Source organism: Pogoniulus pusillus, chromosome 31, assembly GCF_015220805.1.
Source record: "Pogoniulus pusillus isolate bPogPus1 chromosome 31, bPogPus1.pri, whole genome shotgun sequence".
NCBI classification, from domain to species: Eukaryota; Metazoa; Chordata; class Aves; order Piciformes; family Lybiidae; genus Pogoniulus; species Pogoniulus pusillus.
In genome coordinates this window covers 11150929-11168808 of record NC_087294.1, presented here as the reverse complement: position 1 = coordinate 11168808, position 17880 = coordinate 11150929, and the positions used below count along the sequence as shown (strand labels likewise).

The 17880-nt window shown below is 39.7% G+C and overlaps 1 protein-coding gene and 1 long non-coding RNA gene across 2 annotated transcripts in view; both read left to right on the top strand.

The window, feature by feature from the left end:
- Positions 1 to 7286: 7286 nt before the first annotated feature.
- On the top strand, positions 7287 to 9718 carry LOC135189178 (uncharacterized). Its single transcript, XR_010307945.1, has 2 exons — positions 7287 to 7543; positions 9445 to 9718. It is a non-coding gene; the product is annotated as an uncharacterized LOC135189178 (long non-coding RNA).
- Positions 9719 to 12057: 2339 nt separating this feature from the next.
- LOC135189135 (proline-rich protein HaeIII subfamily 1-like) overlaps positions 12058 to 17880 on the top strand; it is a 49161-nt gene continuing 43338 nt past the window's right edge. Inside the window, exon 1 of the mRNA XM_064169160.1 lies at positions 12058 to 12135. Coding sequence (XP_064025230.1) covers positions 12058 to 12135 — 78 coding nt within the window. The remainder of the gene's footprint in view (positions 12136 to 17880) is intronic.

Here is a 17880-nt window from a genome sequence, read left to right as displayed (position 1 = left end):
CCTTTTTTCCCCTGAAAGCCACAATAAAACACAATCTGTCAAACCTGATAAGATTCCATGTTTGGTCCATCACAACAATTTTCTGCTCTTAAGAATGCTCAGAAATCTGTTTTAACTTTCAGGACATTTTGAGCAGAAATCTTTCCCACCACTTAGTTCTCTTAAATCCTGAGTAGTTTAAATCATTCTAAACTTTCTTGGAGGGATTACTCTTTTAATTGCAATTATACAATGCCTATTTCGTGATCTGTATTCATTGTACAATCACGGAAAGAAATTTAATCCTAAATAAGATGTTGAATAATAATTAAAACTACTGAAGGCTTGATTAAGAGTGTTCAGGGATTAGAAATGAGAATTAAAAATGGCTATTGGGCCCAGGGGTAAATTCAAGGACTTCAAACACCTTTTCAAGGAAAAGAGACCAAAACAACCCCACACATCCCGAGCAAAACAAAATGAAACTTGTTTTTTTCAAAGTAATTAAGAAATTTATTGGGCTAAGGATTTCCTCCAGGAAGCAGTCTAAAAAACCCACATAAAAACAATAGAATGTACTTTCTGAGCTCCTCAGAGAGTTCATTGTGTATCATGGAGGACACAATCGCTGATTAGCTTCAGTGGGAGCCTTAAATGCCTGAACTGTAAAAGAAAACTGGGGAGGGGAGGGGTTGTTGTATCTAGTAAAGAAGCAGGGTAAAAGAAAACTTTGAGGAGAGGGAACAAATCAGGAAATGAAGACTGGATTTTATTTGCCATTATAAATGTGACCTACTTACAAACTGGGTAGATACCAAATATTTTTTTTACTCCTCATCCCCCCACCCCCCCAAAAAGTAATTATAAAATTGGGGGGGGGGGGGGGTTCTTTGTTTGTGTTTGGTTTCAGTTTTGGTTTAAATCTCTAATCTAAATGTAATGGAGAACTTTTCCATCATATTAGAGTTATGTTTGAAATGAGTGAAAGTGAAGTATTCTGTCTTGAGCACCACAAAGACAAAATGAATCCTTTTAGAGAAGGAAAGAACTTGTTGGTTTGTTTTTTTAATAAGGAATAATATATGCATTTTTGCATGCAAAAGATTGTACACAAGTGTATATGTGTATGTATTTTACTTGTTTACTGCATCTCTCTTCAGTTCCTGTAAAGGTTTGGGTGTTACCTGCCCCCCCCCCCCCCTCACTTTGTAAAATCACCCTGACTAGACTCAGTGGCTCTGGAAATTGAATGAAGCTTTATATTTACAGCCTAGTACAGTAAACAAGCAGATAGTTACAATATAAACAGCTATAGACAGAAATATACAAGTTAAAAAGGAAAACAGAAACACAGCAGCCCTCCCAGAAACCTGAGTCCCCAGGAAGGGCTCTCAACCACCCTTCCACCTTTCCTCCCACTCCTCAATCTTACCCAAGATCTTGCCTTATGTTTAAGGTAGTCTTGAGGGTTGGCCGGGGGGATTAGGAAGCAGATGGATTAGTCACACAGATGGCAGGTTAGGTTAGAGAGAGAGAAGTGCAGCCCACAAAGCCCAGAAAGCAACTCCGTTATCTATGTTTGTGTTCTTGTTTTTACACATCTCAGCAAGCCTATGAGTGCAGTAGGCATCACCATTGTTTCCTTTTCACAGCCTATAATCTAATTCTTTTCACCAGAGCATTCTAACTAGGCTCAGACTAGCACAGTTCCTCATCACAATACTGAGCTGGGTGCTAGGTTGAACTGGATGATCTTGGAGGTCTCTTCCAATCTGGTTGATTCTACAATTCTATGAATTTATGTGCCTTAGAAAGACTACATTGTTCTTTCATTTCCAGTTAAGTGAACAGAAGATGACACTGAAAATGCAGAACAAGTAAAAAATATGTACAGCTTAAGAATCCTTTTCTTTTTGTTTTAACATCAGCACCATCTGTGTTTTAAAATGAAGTTTCATGAGAAGATATTTCCCTGCTACAAGCTGATGTAACTTCTTGCTTCAGTGGCGACTTCAAGGAGACGGAGCTCATTAAAATATCTAAGTTCTCACCTTCAACTCACACACATGGCTGTCCCCATAGAAGTGCTCACCAACAGAAATAGGCTAAGAAGTGATTTCCCTAACAAAAGCAGCACCCCTATGACATCTCTGAGGCAGTCAAGCACTTAGAGGCGCATAGCCAGAAAATGTGTCACACAGGGTCTCTTTCTGATTTCCTTTGTATAAACTTACCTGGGAGTCATGATAAATAGGACTTGACTATTTTGAAATTGAACTCCACTACTTCAACATTTTCTTCATTTTTGTACTAGCTATTCTATATTTCCTTATGAGTGTATATTAAAAGCCTCCTGGATATGCAGTTGAAACTTCATACTGGTAAATGGAGAAAATAACTCATAAATTAATTTGCTTCTATTAAGGAATCATTTTTACATGTGAATAGAAACAGTAAATCTTTCTGAGCACTGCAATTTCCTTAATATCTTCCTTCTTTAATTCCAGACTGGAACAAAAATTGAAAAGGTTAACAGTTTTGATTAGAAAACAATCAATTTTGATTAGATCAAAAAGTGTTGCCAAGGTAGAAATAATATGAATGTGATTGGGGCATATTGTATTTTCTGAGCTATGTATTGAAATAAGATTTATGTTCAAGAAATCACTTCTAAATGAAAACCTGAAACAGTCGATAGAAAATGCAGACATGGAGTATTTTCTCACTATCAACAACAACAACAACGACAAAACCCTCACAAAACCAACAGAGTTTTTAAGAAGTATATCTCAAAAAAAAAAAGGCTTTTGTAAGTATAAACCAGATGTGATTAGACTGTCCTACTGGGCATGATTCTATTTAACTGTATGAGGCATAGCACAAGCTTTTAAAGGGAAGTGAGCTTCACCTTGAGCATCTCTAACAAGGTTCACATAGACATGTGGCTAGCACTGACAATTATCTTTACATGTTATTCTGAGAAGGAATTAGCCTGTCAGTCAGCAAGAAATTAATTATGATCATTTTCAGAGCTCTCCCAAACTGGCATTGTAGAGTCTTGACAGAGGAAGGAGAAGCAGTACATCTGGTCATTGCCCAGGTGTCAGAATGAGAGGAAGGCACAAAGAAAATCCCTCTTTGCTTTTGTAGTCATCTGCAAAAGGGGAACAGTGTGTTATAAAGCAGAATGGTGCCAGACCAGTGCATACAGATTACTAAGCGCTGCTAATTATGCCTCACATGTGAGAAATGGGAATGACAGCATCACCGTGAGTGACAGCAGATACTAAAACTCCCTGTGGAAAGACATAATCTTAAATGATGTCCCACAGACAGATGCAGAAGAAATACAGGCCCCATGGTTGGAAATTAAAATTCAGAATTCTCTATATCAGCTGAGAAACTGTACTTGCCTGAGAGTGATAAAAGGGTGTATCAGGCATCATGGCAGCACCTTTAGGCAACACCCTAGGCTTGTATCTTCTCTAAACCATGTACCTTTTATGAATGATTTATTATTTGTCATTATTCCATTGGATGCTACATTTGGTTTTTAAATACTAGCCTTGTCATTATTTGTTCCTCTGAATTTTATCAGCTCAGACACTCACATCTATGTTCTTCAACGTGCCAAGAAGTAAGTGTTTATCATGATGGATTTCAGATAAATGATGATAGCCATGTAAAGCAATTATCACAATATTATTATTGTCTCTTGCTTGATGACTTAATTCCAGCTGCATACATATGTCCCTCTGCATCTCCTCTGGAATTAGCTATTATGCATGTTCAGTGACAGGTACATGCAGATGGGAGATTAAAAGTGTTCTGTCATTTGCTTCTGTCTACCCCTTACTAATGTGTACATTTTTGAATTTGCAAATTTTCTGGGCAAATGAAGGCCATGCATGGTTTATTTTGTGCTTTTTTTATGGGCATAACCATAAAATAAAAATAATCTTTTGCATATGTCCAATGAAAGTTGTATATGTGGCCACATTAAAATAAATAAATTAAAAAAAAACAAGAGAAAAGGAAAAAAAAAAAGAAGGATTTGTCTAGAGGCAAAATGAATAAGTTCAGGAGAAAAAAAAACACAGTAAAGTGCACCTTCATCCTTTTTTAGATAAATATTCCAGTCTTTTAATTAATTATTCAATTTTGAATCCAAATTTATTAGAATTACTTGAAGCTCTGAAGCTTTCTCAAACGTCATGAGAATAGAATTTTGTATTAAGTTGTCTTTTTTGCACTCCTCACCCAACCACAGTAATGAGAAGTGGGTTCACATATTCTCCAGAAACATGAAATTAGGATTTGGGGGTTTTTTTCTTTGAATTTTTGTCTCATCAAAAAAAGAAAAGAAGGATGTCTTAAATAGAAGTTCTGTATTCATAATATTTTAGCATCCAGCTTTGATTTCAAATAAAATTTTGGGTCTAGAGCTGTGGGAATGCAGAATGCAGAAGAGTTGTGGGGTGCAGGTGCAGGAGAGCTGTGGGAATGGAGCGAAGAGAACTGATAACAGGCAGATCCTTGTAGTAACAGACCTTGGTTCTCACATGCAGCTGGCCACCTTATCGTAGAATGGGTAGATATCAGACACTTGGGTAATCATAGAATCATAGAATCAACCAGGTTGGAAGAGACCTCCAAGATCATGCAGGCCAACCTATCACCCAGCCCTAACCAATCAACTAGACCATGGCACTAAGTGCCTCATCCAGTCTTTTCTTGAAGACCCCCAGGGACGATAACAAGGCGTGTTTTATGCTGATGGAGTGGGTTGTCCCTGACTAATTATGCTAACATGTAGGTGTGTGCTCTACTGGCTGAGTGTATATATTTGGGCTGATACATAAATAAAGTGGCTTCTGTGTAATTCACATGGAATCATCTGGAGACCCTCGTGGCTGGCCTATGACCATATTGGTCTATAGGCTTGTTTACTGCAGTCCCACAGCAAGCAGAGAGAGCAGGCAGAGCAAACTGCAACGTAGAGCTTGATGCAAAATCAAGCAAGTGTACATTAGATCTACTACAGTCAATATGTTTAAGAGAATGAGAAAGAAATGGGGAAATACCTGACTTTTCTAAGAGTTCTTTTACATCTTTTATTTTCCTTTTATTACAAAGAAGGTAATTCACAAGTATTTTCTGAACTTAAAAAACAACTTACTGAAATATTTAAATCAGTTTCTGGAGTCTTCCATCACTAGGATTTACTTGCTTGCTAGAATATACTTAATTTTGTATTATCTATTGCTTTGCTTATGGATGGAGAAATTTAAATTAAGCACTATTTTTTACTTTTCAAAATTAACATGGCAATTGCAAAAAGATAAACTGCTCCATATGAATAAATATATCATACCCATAGGGGCACCTGTCTTCAAGTTCAAAGGGAGATTAATGCACTTGTTAGGATGTAAATTGCACTTCGAGCACTGACATGAAAGAATTGCTGCAAAGGATGTACTGTAAATACATATAACTTTGGCAGTAGATAATACTTATGTGTAATTAATTTAGGATGCATATTTTCCTCTGCAAATCCTTCCAATAGAATATGAACATTTTCTTCCCTGTGAGGCTCCTTTGTTCTTCCTCAAAAGATCCACTGTTTCTCAATTACATGGCGACCAAAATGTAACTTAGAGGTTCACATCTGTTGTAATCTAGAATGATAGGGGAAAAGCTGACTCCCTCTTTTGTACATTTCAATCAACTTTTGCATTGCAGTTTATTAACTTCTACCTCCATGGATGTTTTTTGTAATCTGTTTGAGCAGATTTAATGGGTATTTATTTTCCACTGAGACAAAGTGCATTTGAGGTTCATTAAGGATTTTTAAGACATTTCACAGAATCACAGAACCTTAGAGGTTGGAAGCGACCTCCAGAGATCATTGACTGCAACCTTCCTTCCAAGACAGGATCATCTAGGGTAGTTCACACAGGAATTCAAGCAGGTGGGTTTTGAAAGTCTCCAGAGAAGGAAACTCCACAACCTCTCTGGGCAGCCTGTTCCAGCGCTCCATTGCAATCACTGTAAGGAAGAAACTTCTCATGTTGAGGTGAAACCTTCTCTGTTCCAATTTGTGACTGTTGCTCCTTGTTTTATTGCTGCTGACCATCAAAAATAGATTGGCCCCATTCACTTGACACCCACTCCTCACATATTTGTCTACACTGATAAGATCTCTGTTTTCTCCAGACTAAACAGCCCCAGGTTCCTCAGTCTCCCTTCATAGAGGAGATATTCAAGTCCTCCAGTCATCCTCGTTGCTCTCTACTGGACTCTTTCCAGATGGTTCCTGTCTCTCTTGAACTGGGGAACCCAAAATTGGATTAAATATGCTGGATGTGTTCTCACCAGGATAGAGTAGAGTGGGAGAAGAGCCACCCTAGACCTGTTGGCCACACTGTCCTTGATACACCCCAGGAAGTCATTTGCTTTCTTGGCCACAGGATCATCTTGCTGGCCCATGCAGAACTTGCTGAAAGACCTCATGCTTTGTATGTATTTATAATTTGTATTTGTTTTTCTTTTTTATTATTTGTTTCTTAGTTTTCCTCATTTTTCCCTCTCAGCCAGCACAGTGAGCCAGTGGAGCTGTCTGGTTACTACTCCAAGTAGAAATGACAAAGGGTTGGTGGTGAAAAGTTCAATGTAAATATAGTTGTCATTTCTATTATTATTTTTATCTCACTTCTCCCCCATCTCCCTCTTTTCCTCTCCATCTCCTATTCCCCCCCATCTTCCTCTTTCTGTTCCCTTTCTTTCCTCTCCATCTTCCTCTTTCCTCCCATCTTCCTCCTTTCCTCTCCATCTCCTTCCTTTTCTTCCATCTCCTTCCTTTCCCTCCTTTTAGCACCATCTCTCTTTCACCACAGCTGGTCCTTTCCAACCCCACATCTCATTTCCTCCTTTCATCCCCCAAACCCAGAGCACCTGGGTTCTATTGGAGTCTCCTCCCACCCCAGGTGGGACCACTTTGCCCTCCCCACCCACTCTCCTTTATAAGCTGACCCAGGAAAGGCAGAAGCCCTAAGTTTGCCCATTTGGGCAGAGGGATCCTCCTCCTCTCATCACTGGTGAGTCCCTGTGGTGTGCACCGGGTGAATGGTGGAGGTGATCTAAAGGCCGGGGGGCCTGGTTGGCCCCCCGGCTAGTTAGGATAGGGTACTGATGCTCATTCTAACATCATCTGCACTTAATATTTGGTATTTGGGAATACAATGCTTTATGTTTCCAGCCCCATGCTACTAAGGATTGTGCAGGAGGTAAGTCACTGCATCCACAGCTTATGACACTTTATGGCTGTTTCTAACATGCACAAATGGATTTCTCCAAGCTGCTCCAGGTGCCATTGAGAACAGACACCGTGACCATCCAAGAGAGCTCACCTCAGCAGCTTGGGCTGGGGGAACAGAGCATTGGGAATTCTGTGTCTCTTGCTGCAGGTTAAGCTCTGGAGGAAGGCAAAGCTGACTCTTCTGCTTATACTTCAACCTCTAGCAAAAGGTTTTGTGTGTTCTTTCAACTACATCTGTACATAAAGGTTTGTATATGCAAGTATGTATATTTCTCAGGTGAAGACAAGGGAGGTTACCTCACAGGCCTTGTAGGTTAAGGGAAATTAAGAGTTATTTGAGATAACCATAAAGAAAAGTCTTCCAGTGGCTAGGGAGCCCCGGGATTAATCTATTGTTCTATTGAGTTTCCCTGTATCTCTCCATTGAAGGGGGTGTGCAGCCAATGCTCTTTCTGTTCTCTCTCTGTGCCACTCTTTTATGGTTCATGGGGGAGAGGCTTTCTCCTGGCCTTGGCTGGCAGTGAATTTCCAGCTATGCTATTGGGTCTGTTGAAGCCTGTGGCAGGCCTGGGTCTATGGTGGGGGAGGGCCAGTTTGGCCTGCTCTTGGGCTTGCTCAGACTGAGTGGGGTGAAGGCTTTTGGAAGACGCTGGAAGGTTTTGGCCTGATAAGCCCAGATGAAGAGCTGAGCCCAATTTGTGAATGTATTCTTTCTACCTCAACACCTTCAGATACACTTGTAAAGAGATGTTCCATTGAAACTTCTGATCCAGTGTAAAGCATTTTTATTTTACACCTTGGGAAGAGGTCAAATATGTTTTCTGGGAATCACTTCTAAATGAAAACCTGAAACAGACGATAGAAAATGCAGACATGGAGTATTTTCTCACCATCAACAACAACAAAAACCTCACAAAACCAACAGAGTTTTAAGGAACATATCTCAAACAAAGGCTTTTCTCAGTATAAACCAGATGTGATTAGACTGGGCATGATTTGATTTAGCTGTGTGAGGCACAGCATAAGCTTCTAAAGGGAAGTAAACTTCACCTTGAGCATCTCTAACGAGGCTTACACATGTGGCTAGCACTGACAATTATCTTTACATGTTATTCTGAGAAGGAATTAGCCTGTCAGTCAGCAAGAAATTAATTATGATCATTTTCAGAGCTCTCCCAAACTGGCATTGTAGAGTCTTGACAGAGGAAGGAGAAGCAGTACATCTGGTCATCGCCCAGGTGTCAGAATGAGAGGAAGGCACAAAGAAAATCCCTCTTTGCTTTTGCAGTCATCTGCAGAAGGAAAACAGTTCATTATAAGGCAGAATGGTGCCAGACCAGTGCATACAGATTACTAAGTGCTGTCCCCTAGGACTCCAACATCTTTCTTGCCTGGATAGGGGCTGGTGGATAGGTTGGACTGGGTGATCTTGGAGGTCTCTTCCAACCTGGTTGATTCTATGGAGTTGCTTACCAGCTGGGCAGCCCCCAACCTGTACTGGTGTTTGCCATAGCTACCCTTTCAGAGCTGGACTTGCAAAACTACTGGCCTGAAAAGTAACTCCTGACAACCAACACGTTCGGAGGAAATTCAGCTCTGCCAAATTAACTTGGCCTATAAATGTTACATTAAATACAACACAATAATGAAAAGGAGCCAAAAAAATGGGTCAGGAAATGTTTCCTTTAGATACTGGCAGTATAAACAGTTATGCTGAAAGTAACAGATAGCTCTTATGCTGTTTAAAGTTTTACTGGATTTAATCCCCCTTCATGGTTAGGTTCTTTGCAGTTTGGGAGTAGAGATTTATTTTACAAACACTGTAGGTCAATATAAAACAAAAGCTTGGTTTCCAGATAATCTCATTCTCATGAAACAATGGCATGTCCTAATGGGAAGAAGCAGGAGACACCAATTCTAATATCTGAAAGTGAGCAATGATTTTACAGTTTCAGACAATAGTGTGCTGGGTTAAAAAAAGTAAAAAAACAATAAGTCTCTTCAGATATTGCCATGCCAGAGATTGTATCAAGGAGTACAATGGGGGAAAAAAACCAACCAGAAAACATAATTGTAATTTTATAAGGGAATGTTTGTTGTACTTGGTGGGCTTTTGGTGATTTGTGTTTCTTTGGTTTTATTTTTAGTGGATTGTATTTGCAGAAAATTGCTTTGACTAAATCTGCCATACACCCATCTTCAAGATTTGATATCTGATTTCCAGGAAGGCTGTGGGACAACATCTTGTTCATTAGAATGTTCCATGAGGAGAGGAGAAATCATCTCTAAAGACCTGTGGAGAAGAGTTTATCCAGTACAACCTGAGTACTTCCTTCATTTTGTCTAGCAAAAGTACAGACATTCAGAGGATGATCCAGCTTGCTAAAAATAAATGCCTTTTTTTTCCCAGAAAATACAAAATATTATGTGTCTCATCATTTAATGTTTAGTTCCATGCCTGTGATAGCACAGAGAAATTATTCCTCTGTGGTTAGGATATCTGAATGTGAGAAGAGAACAGGTTTCAGATCCAGGTCCAAGCCTGGCGGTCTGCAAAGCCACCAGTGCTCTGAACAGCCCTGCCCCGAGTGAAGCAGAAGTCACAGGTACATGTGAAAGAGTCTGGTCCTAAAGTCAAGTTGAAGACACTCATAGTCAGAAAAGATACAGGACTCCCCTCTTGGCTTTCTATTTTCCTTTCATCTTAAGCACTTACACTCCTGAAAGCAGGAATTGCATATAATCATGGAAGACAGCAGCTGAGGCTTTGGAAATCCTCAGTGTGGGCAAAAAGAATGCTCCTACAGCTGAATGGCTTTAACTGCTTCTGCAAACCAGAGCAAATTGTTCTAGGTAGAACCTGAAATATTTTTGGTGTTCTGTCTCCAGGTGAAAAGCATTTCACCCAGTGCCTCCTCAGAAAGAAATACATAGAGCCTTTAAATTGCCCCATCTACTATGAAACCTCCAGTTAACCTGAACTGTAATTCCTAATGATAGACATACTCTATTCATATTTAAAAAATTTTTCCTTTAACTCAGTTTCCAGGCAACTTACAAAATTGCCAAATTTGATTTAAAAAAAGAAGATTAAATAACATGATCAGGTTTTCAGTTTTCTTCTCAATACACTAACTGGCAGATTCATTTTCTTTATTTTTTTTTCAATAATCCCATAAGTGTATTCCACTTTTTGTATGATTTCAAGCTTGATTTTTATTTTTTTCCACTGACTTGAGGTCCTGATACAGAATAAAACAATAGGATCTCTCTTTACAGTTCCTTTAAATACAGTTTCTCTTCCTTCTCACAAAACGTTTTTAGTGTAAAACCTATTAACTATATTTTGATAATGATCCCTTTAGTTTTTACTACTACATGTGATGGTTTGGGTGTTACCTACCCCCCCACATACTTTGGAAAATCACCCAGACTAGACTTAGCTGCTCTAGAAATTGAATGAAGCTTTATATTTACAGTTTAGCACAATAGACAAGCAGATATTAACAATATGTACAGGAATATACAAGTTAAAAGGTAATACAGAAACACAACAGCCCTCTCAGAGACCTGAGTCTCCAGGAGGGGCTCTCAACCACCCTTCCACCTTCCTCCCACCTCCCTCTACCCAAGATCTTATGTTCAAGATAAATTTGGGGGGTCGGCCAGAGGGATTAGGAAGTGAGTGAATTAGTCACATAGATGGTGTGTTAGGTTAGAGAGAGAGAGTTCATCCCAAAGCCCAGACAGTGACTCTGTTATCGATGTTTGTGTTCTGTTCTTATACATCTCAGCAAGCCTATGAGTGAAGTAGACATCACCATTGTTTTCACAGCCTGAAATCTAGTTCTTCTCATCAAAACATTCTAGCTAGCTTCAAATTATCACACTATAGGAACAGGATTATACTAACTACAACCTATGCTAAAGAATATAACTTTTTTTTTCATATGATGTAGCACATTACTTAACTGAGGCATTATGAACCATAGAAGCAACCAGGTTGGAAGAGACCTCCAAGATCATCCAGGCCAATCTATCACCCAGCCCTGTCCAATCAACTAGACCATGGCACTAAGTGCCTCATCCAGGCTTTTCTTAAACACCTCCAGGGATGGTGGTTCCACCACCTCCCTGGGCAGCCCATTCCAATGGCAAACTGCTCTCTGTGAAGAACTTCCTTCTAATATTGTCTATACATCCCCCAGCACAACTTGAGACTGTGTCCCCTTGTTCTATTGCTGGTTGCTTGGCAGAAGAGACCAACCCCCACCTGGCTACAGCCTCCTTTCAGGTAGTTGTAGACAGCAATGAGGTCACCCCTGAGCCTCCTCTTCTCCAGGTTAAACAACTCCAGCTAAGTTTTTTTTTTTTTTTTAGTATCTCCTCTCAAATAACTTTTTTTTATCCTTATTTTTCAGTAAAACTAATCCAGTATCTGAATTCAAACTAAACTCTCATATATATATATATATATATATGTAGTGACTGAACTTACATAATGAAGGATAACAAAAGACAATATTGTCCTGTTAAAAATCACAAGATTCTTAAAGCGACTGCAAAATAGAACTTTGATTTAATATTTTTATCACTGTTTTAAATGACCTTGCCACTTTTTTTTAAAGAACTAATATTGTCAAAAGTGTATACTTTTCAAGCTACATTGATGCCTCAGAAAATGTAGTCCTACAGAGGTCTTTAAACTCTGTGGAAGTCCTGCTGTAAGTGAGCTTTGGAGCTGTATGAAGGCTATCGGCATGAAGGTGCAGGATGAGACTAACTGGGAAAAAGACACTGTAGTGGTATTTCAGGCAGTTATAGATGACCAGCATGAGGTAAAGCACTTGATTTCAGCAGAAAGATATGATATTAACCCAGATGAAAATGTATTCCTGCCTGACAGCACTGGAAGTTGTAATGGCCTTCAGCAATTCGTCTTATGACTACACTAATCATATGGTAGTGCTGCAGTGGGAATATGACTGCTTTCTGTGGTCCGTAGGCAACTAAAGTAATATGGTTACAGTTGTGATGGTTCAGAGTTGTTTGAAACTGTTAATCATTTATAGGAAAAGGACTCTCTTAACTTTTGAGGCCCTGGGAAGGTTCTTTTCAAGATTATCACAGTATACCTAATGACCTGGAAACTTATTCCCAGACAGGAGAAATCACTGAAGGTAGTAAACTTGGTATGATTTTTCACTAGCTGAGTTTCTATCTTGTTATCTTTCCAGTGTTTTCCTCCTAGATAAGATTCTTTTATGTTGCTTAAAGATCTAATGATAGCAGAACTCTAATTTTCTTTACGTTTTATATCCCCACCACAGAATTTAATTCAACAGACATTTTTGCCATCACTTTCTATATGTTATTAGAACAGTCTATATGCATTTGAACCTCATATATATTTCCCATGTTCACTTGGTAGTTGACATGTTGCTACGTGTGTCTCATCTGACCAGTCAGTAGAAATTTATTGTTGCATTGGATCTTCCACCAAATTTACTTACCCAGTAAGCTGTCAAATAAGATGAGTTAGTAAAGTTCATGGAAATAGCAGGGAATTGTCTCTTCATTCTGTTCATCTGGACTGCCAGAGTTGTAATGGAGTTTAAAATTCAAAATTTCATTGCAAAATATTTTGACATTGATGCAGTGGAGGTTTGAGTAATTTGGTAGGGGGAGGGATGCTGTCTTGACAACGTTCTGTGTGTCAGTGCAACTGATCAATTGTGCAACTGTTTGATGTGAGACTTTCCTTCCCTTGAAAGCTTCCAGATATTTGTCAGAATATATTTCCTTAAAAGAAGTCAAAGTGCTAGGTTAATTTTTGCTTTCTAACAACAACCATGCACACAGCAGTAGCAAAGCTAAAGCTCCTCTGTGGAAACAGTAGTATGAGGTTTTCAACACAGTTTTGCACTCTGGTTATCATTGAACACTGCTGTGAGTAGTGATGATTCTCAGAACAGTGCTTCGATATATGGACTGGATGATCTTGGAGGTCTCTTCCAACCTGGTTGATTCTATGATTCTATGATACTAAGGCAATCTATTGTTTCATGGAGTCACATAAATGATAAACAAAAATCTAAGCCTGCTCCTGGGAAAAAATGTTGTATCATTTTATATCTGCTTCTCAAATGAAAATCACAAAATCACAGAATCAACCAGATTGGAAGAGACCTCCAAGATCATCCAGCCCAACCTATCCCCTAGCCCTATCCAGTCAACCAGACCATGGCACTAAGTGCCTCATCCAGGCTTTTCTTAAATACCTCCAGGGACGGCGACTCCACCACCTCCCTGGGCAGCCCATTCCAATGCAAATCACTCTCTTTGGTAAGAACTCCCTCCTAACATCCAGCCGATACTTCCCCTGGCACAACCTGAGGCTGTGTCCCCTTGTTCTCTTGCTGGTTGCTGGCAGAAGAAACCAACCCCTACCTGGCTACAACCTCCCTTCAAGTAGTTGTAGACAGCAATGAGGTCATTCCTGAGCCTCCTCTCCAGGATAAACAACCCCCAGTTCCCTCAGCCTCTCCTCTCAGGGCTGTGTTTCAGGCCTCTCACCAGCTTTGTTGCCCTTCTCTGGACACATTCCTGAATCTCAACCTCTCTCCTGAATTGAGGAGCCCAGAACTGGACACAGGACTCAAGGTGTGGCCTGACCAGTGTTGAGTACAGCGAAGAATACCCTCCCTTGTACTACTGGCCACGCTGTTCCTGATACAGGCCATTGGCTCTCTTGGCCACCTGGGCACACTGCTGCCTCCTCTTCATCCTACTATCTGCCAGTACCCCAGAGAATGCAGCAGGTTACTGCCAGGTGACATCAGCTCAAATATTATCCATGCCATGTGGTAAGTTTTATCTTCATGAATGAAATGAAACTTGCATATTCCAGTAGAAAATTTACGTTTTGATGATTTTCCTAATCTTCTACTCACAGTATACACTTGGGGATGGAAATAGAGCTCTAGTTTGTCATGCTTCATGTCATTCAGTGCTTGAGTGACAGTAAATACCAAGCCATTATGATCACATTGCTTTGTCTTGTCAGGGGTAGATAGCCATTTTGTGATTTCCAGTTGAGGGAAGCTTGTATAGCTCAGCTGTCTTGCTGAAGTAGAATTATCTCTCGGCTCATTTGGCAGAATTAAGCAGCACACTTCTTGTAAGTCCAGAAAAACGTCTCTGTTTTATAGAAGGCCAGAAATAGAGAGACACTGAGATAGGAGGCACTCTTAGAGGAAAGCTCTTGCTCAGGAGTGAACAGGACCTCACTAGCAGTGTTCCAGTAGTACTGCATTTCCAAAGGTGTAGTGCATAGTCTGGCTTGGTTGCTGAATGGTGAAACTGAGGCTGTGCTTCTATAGGATCCAATGTGGTTCACAAGCACAGTTTATCTGCTGTTGGCTAAGCCCTAACTTGAACCTGACAGTTTGTGTTTTCCTGTCTTCAGTTCAGTTCATTAAAATGTCCAGATGCATTTTGGTAGGAATAAGGCAGTTTTCTCCAACAGTGAAGCTACTCTCCTCTCTCTATGCATATACACATCTCATACCCTGGGAAGTAACCACAAAATAGGTCTCAATCTCTGTACACCAATGTAGAGGAAATATTACCATTCATCTAGCCACTGTGTGCAAACAATCAAATCTTTTTAACTTAACTGCTAATTTCTGTTGAATATTTTATCACAGAATCAGTTCTGTTGCTATGGATAACTTTGGACTGTTCAAAGTGATTCACATAAAGAACAAAGGCCACGTGAAGGATCTTAAAGTAGAATTCATTGTGTATATTTAAAAGTATGCATTCTCTAGGCTTAAAGTGGCATAAATGTTATTCTACTGTGGTTTTAACTTAACCAAAAGCCATGCACCACACAGCCCTTTACTTACCCTCCTCTGCTCTAGGAGGTGAGGGCAAGAATTTGAGGGTTAAAAGCAAAGAGATAGATAAATTGAGGTAAAAATAATTGTATTAATTTTTTTCAGTAGTTACCTTAAGTGATACACAATTCAATTTCTTGCTGTGCATTGACTGATGTCCACCACATTCCAAGCAAGCAATCCTGAGGAAGATACTGAAACTGCAGTCCTGGAAGAGCCTCAGTTTTCTGAATCACCCTCCTCTATATATTGAGCATGAAGTTGTATGATACAGAATATTCCATTTACCAGGTTTGGTCTAGTGTTCTGGCTTATGCTTTCTCTTAACTTTTTCATGACCTGTGCACTTGTAGGTATGACATGTTGAATATTCCTTGATTTCCTAGCACTGACAATAAATGTCAGCATATCGACTTCCTTCTTATAATAATCCCTATACTGAATCAAGAACACAACATGAATTCTATCTGCTAAGAAGGAAAATTAATTCTGTCCAGAGGAAACCAGAACACCTCTTATGTTGTCTTGTAGGGAAAAAAAAACCAAACCCCAAACAAAAAACCCACACAAACCAAACCCCAAGCAAAATCGAAACGAAACTAGCTAAAAATATGTAGAAGGATGAAGAGGTGTAAGTTTCCCTTTAGTGTATTGCTGGCTGAAACAAAGGTCTGCATTTCTATTTATATTACCCAGGCATTGTAATTAGATTGCTATCATTAGTCCTACTTACAGAGAGTTTGAGCCACATTTAATCAGCTATCAGGGAGAGGAGCCCTGTAGCTGTTTACCTGACCAGGCTGTGTACTTAGTGAGAGATCTAAAAAGAGCATTGAATATTAAGAATTGTCCTAACAGATGTTTGACAGATATTTGCAAGAGGAAAATAAATTAAAAATGAGAAAACAAGTTTGTAGTCCTTGAAAAGCACAGGATGACCCAAGTATGCTCCCAGATAGATTCTTGGCCCACAGAGAAGCCTTTTAGGTAACCCTTAACCTTTCTACACTCAATAAGCACAATTCCTGGTTAAGATTTTTCTTACACATTAGTTTCCCTTTCTCCTAAATGCACTACAAAATCAAATTTATAATCACATCACTAAAAGCAGCACTTTCAGTGGAGAGAGACCTTGGAGTCCTGCTGGAAAGCAAGTACTCCATGAGACAGCAACGTGCCCTTGTGGCAAAGAGGACCAATGGCATCCTGAGGTGCATCAGGAACAGTGTGGCCATAAGGTCTAGGAAGGCTCTTCTCCCCCTCTACTCTGCCCTAATAAGACCACATGTGGAATACTGTGTCCAATTGGGGGCTCTCCAGTTCAAGACTGGAGCCATGAGGATGAATGATAGACTTGAGCATCTCCCTTATGAAGAAAGACTGAGAAACCTGGGGCTGTTTAGTCTGGAGAAGAGAAGACTGAGAGGAGAGTTGATCAGTGTGTATAAATACCTGAGGGGTGGATGTCAAGTGGCTGGGGACAATCTCCTTATGGTGATGAGCAGCAATAAGACGAGGAGCACTGGATACAAACTGCAACAGAGAAGGCTTCACCTCAACATGAGGAGAAGCTTCTTTATGGTGATGGTGAGAGAGCACTGGAACAGGCTGCCCAGAGAAGTTGTGGAGCCTCCTTTTTTTGAAGACTTTCAAGACCTGCCTGGTTCCATTCCTGTGTAGACTACCCTGGGTGATCCTGCTTTGGCAGGGGGATTGGACTAGATGATCTCTGAAGGTCCCTTCCAACAACTAAGGTTCTGTAACTCTGTGAATCCTAAAAAAGTATTTCTGTATTAATCATTGTCCATTTGTGTGCCAATAATAAAAACACACACATATATATTTCTAATAATATCTTAATTTTTTTGTCTATGAGCTTACATTAATTGAAGATTTTCAGAGAGTTAGGCCCTGATTCTTAAACTCAAACACTGGTCTTGTTCTAACACTATAAGACAAGAGGTAGCAGCTAATGTTTATACTATTGATTAATCAGACACTGAAGGGATTAGGTTCTAAGAGTGTTTAGCACATAAAAATCCATACTTATTGCATTAAAGCAGATTTTGAGACCTTGTTTATTGGCTATATTCTGGGTCAGGCATCAGGGATTTATTCAGGCTGAAATGTCTATATTATATGCTAACAAAAAACAGTCTGTTAAGAAGAATATCTAAAGCTGGTGACAGAAAAGCAAATAAATGGAGTAAATTACAGGTCAGTAATTGAAAAAGACCATTTGTACAAACACTTGTAAATGCAGAAAACTGCCTAAACATTGAATGTATTGAGTAAACAAAGGCAAAGTTTGGACTAGTACCCAATTTTGGCTACTGTTTTCTTTGCTTAATGGATTTTCTATGATGTATTAATTTTGTAATTTTCACAGATAAAAAACCACTCATTGGCTTGGCTATAACCCTTACAAGGGTATTTAAACACTGTGCTCTATTGCTCTTTAGTGTATCGTGTACTGGTTAGTGCAAGCAAACACTGATGGGTCTTCAAAGGAAAAATGCATTCAAGCATGTGGAGAGGTGTGTTTGTACACATAGGAGCCAGTGGCTTTCTAAGAGCAAGGAGTATTAAAGGAATGGCACAATCCCAAGCACAAATCTAGGCTGGGCAGTAACTGGCTGGAGAGAAGTCCTGAGGAGAGGGACTTGGGGTGCTGGTGGACAA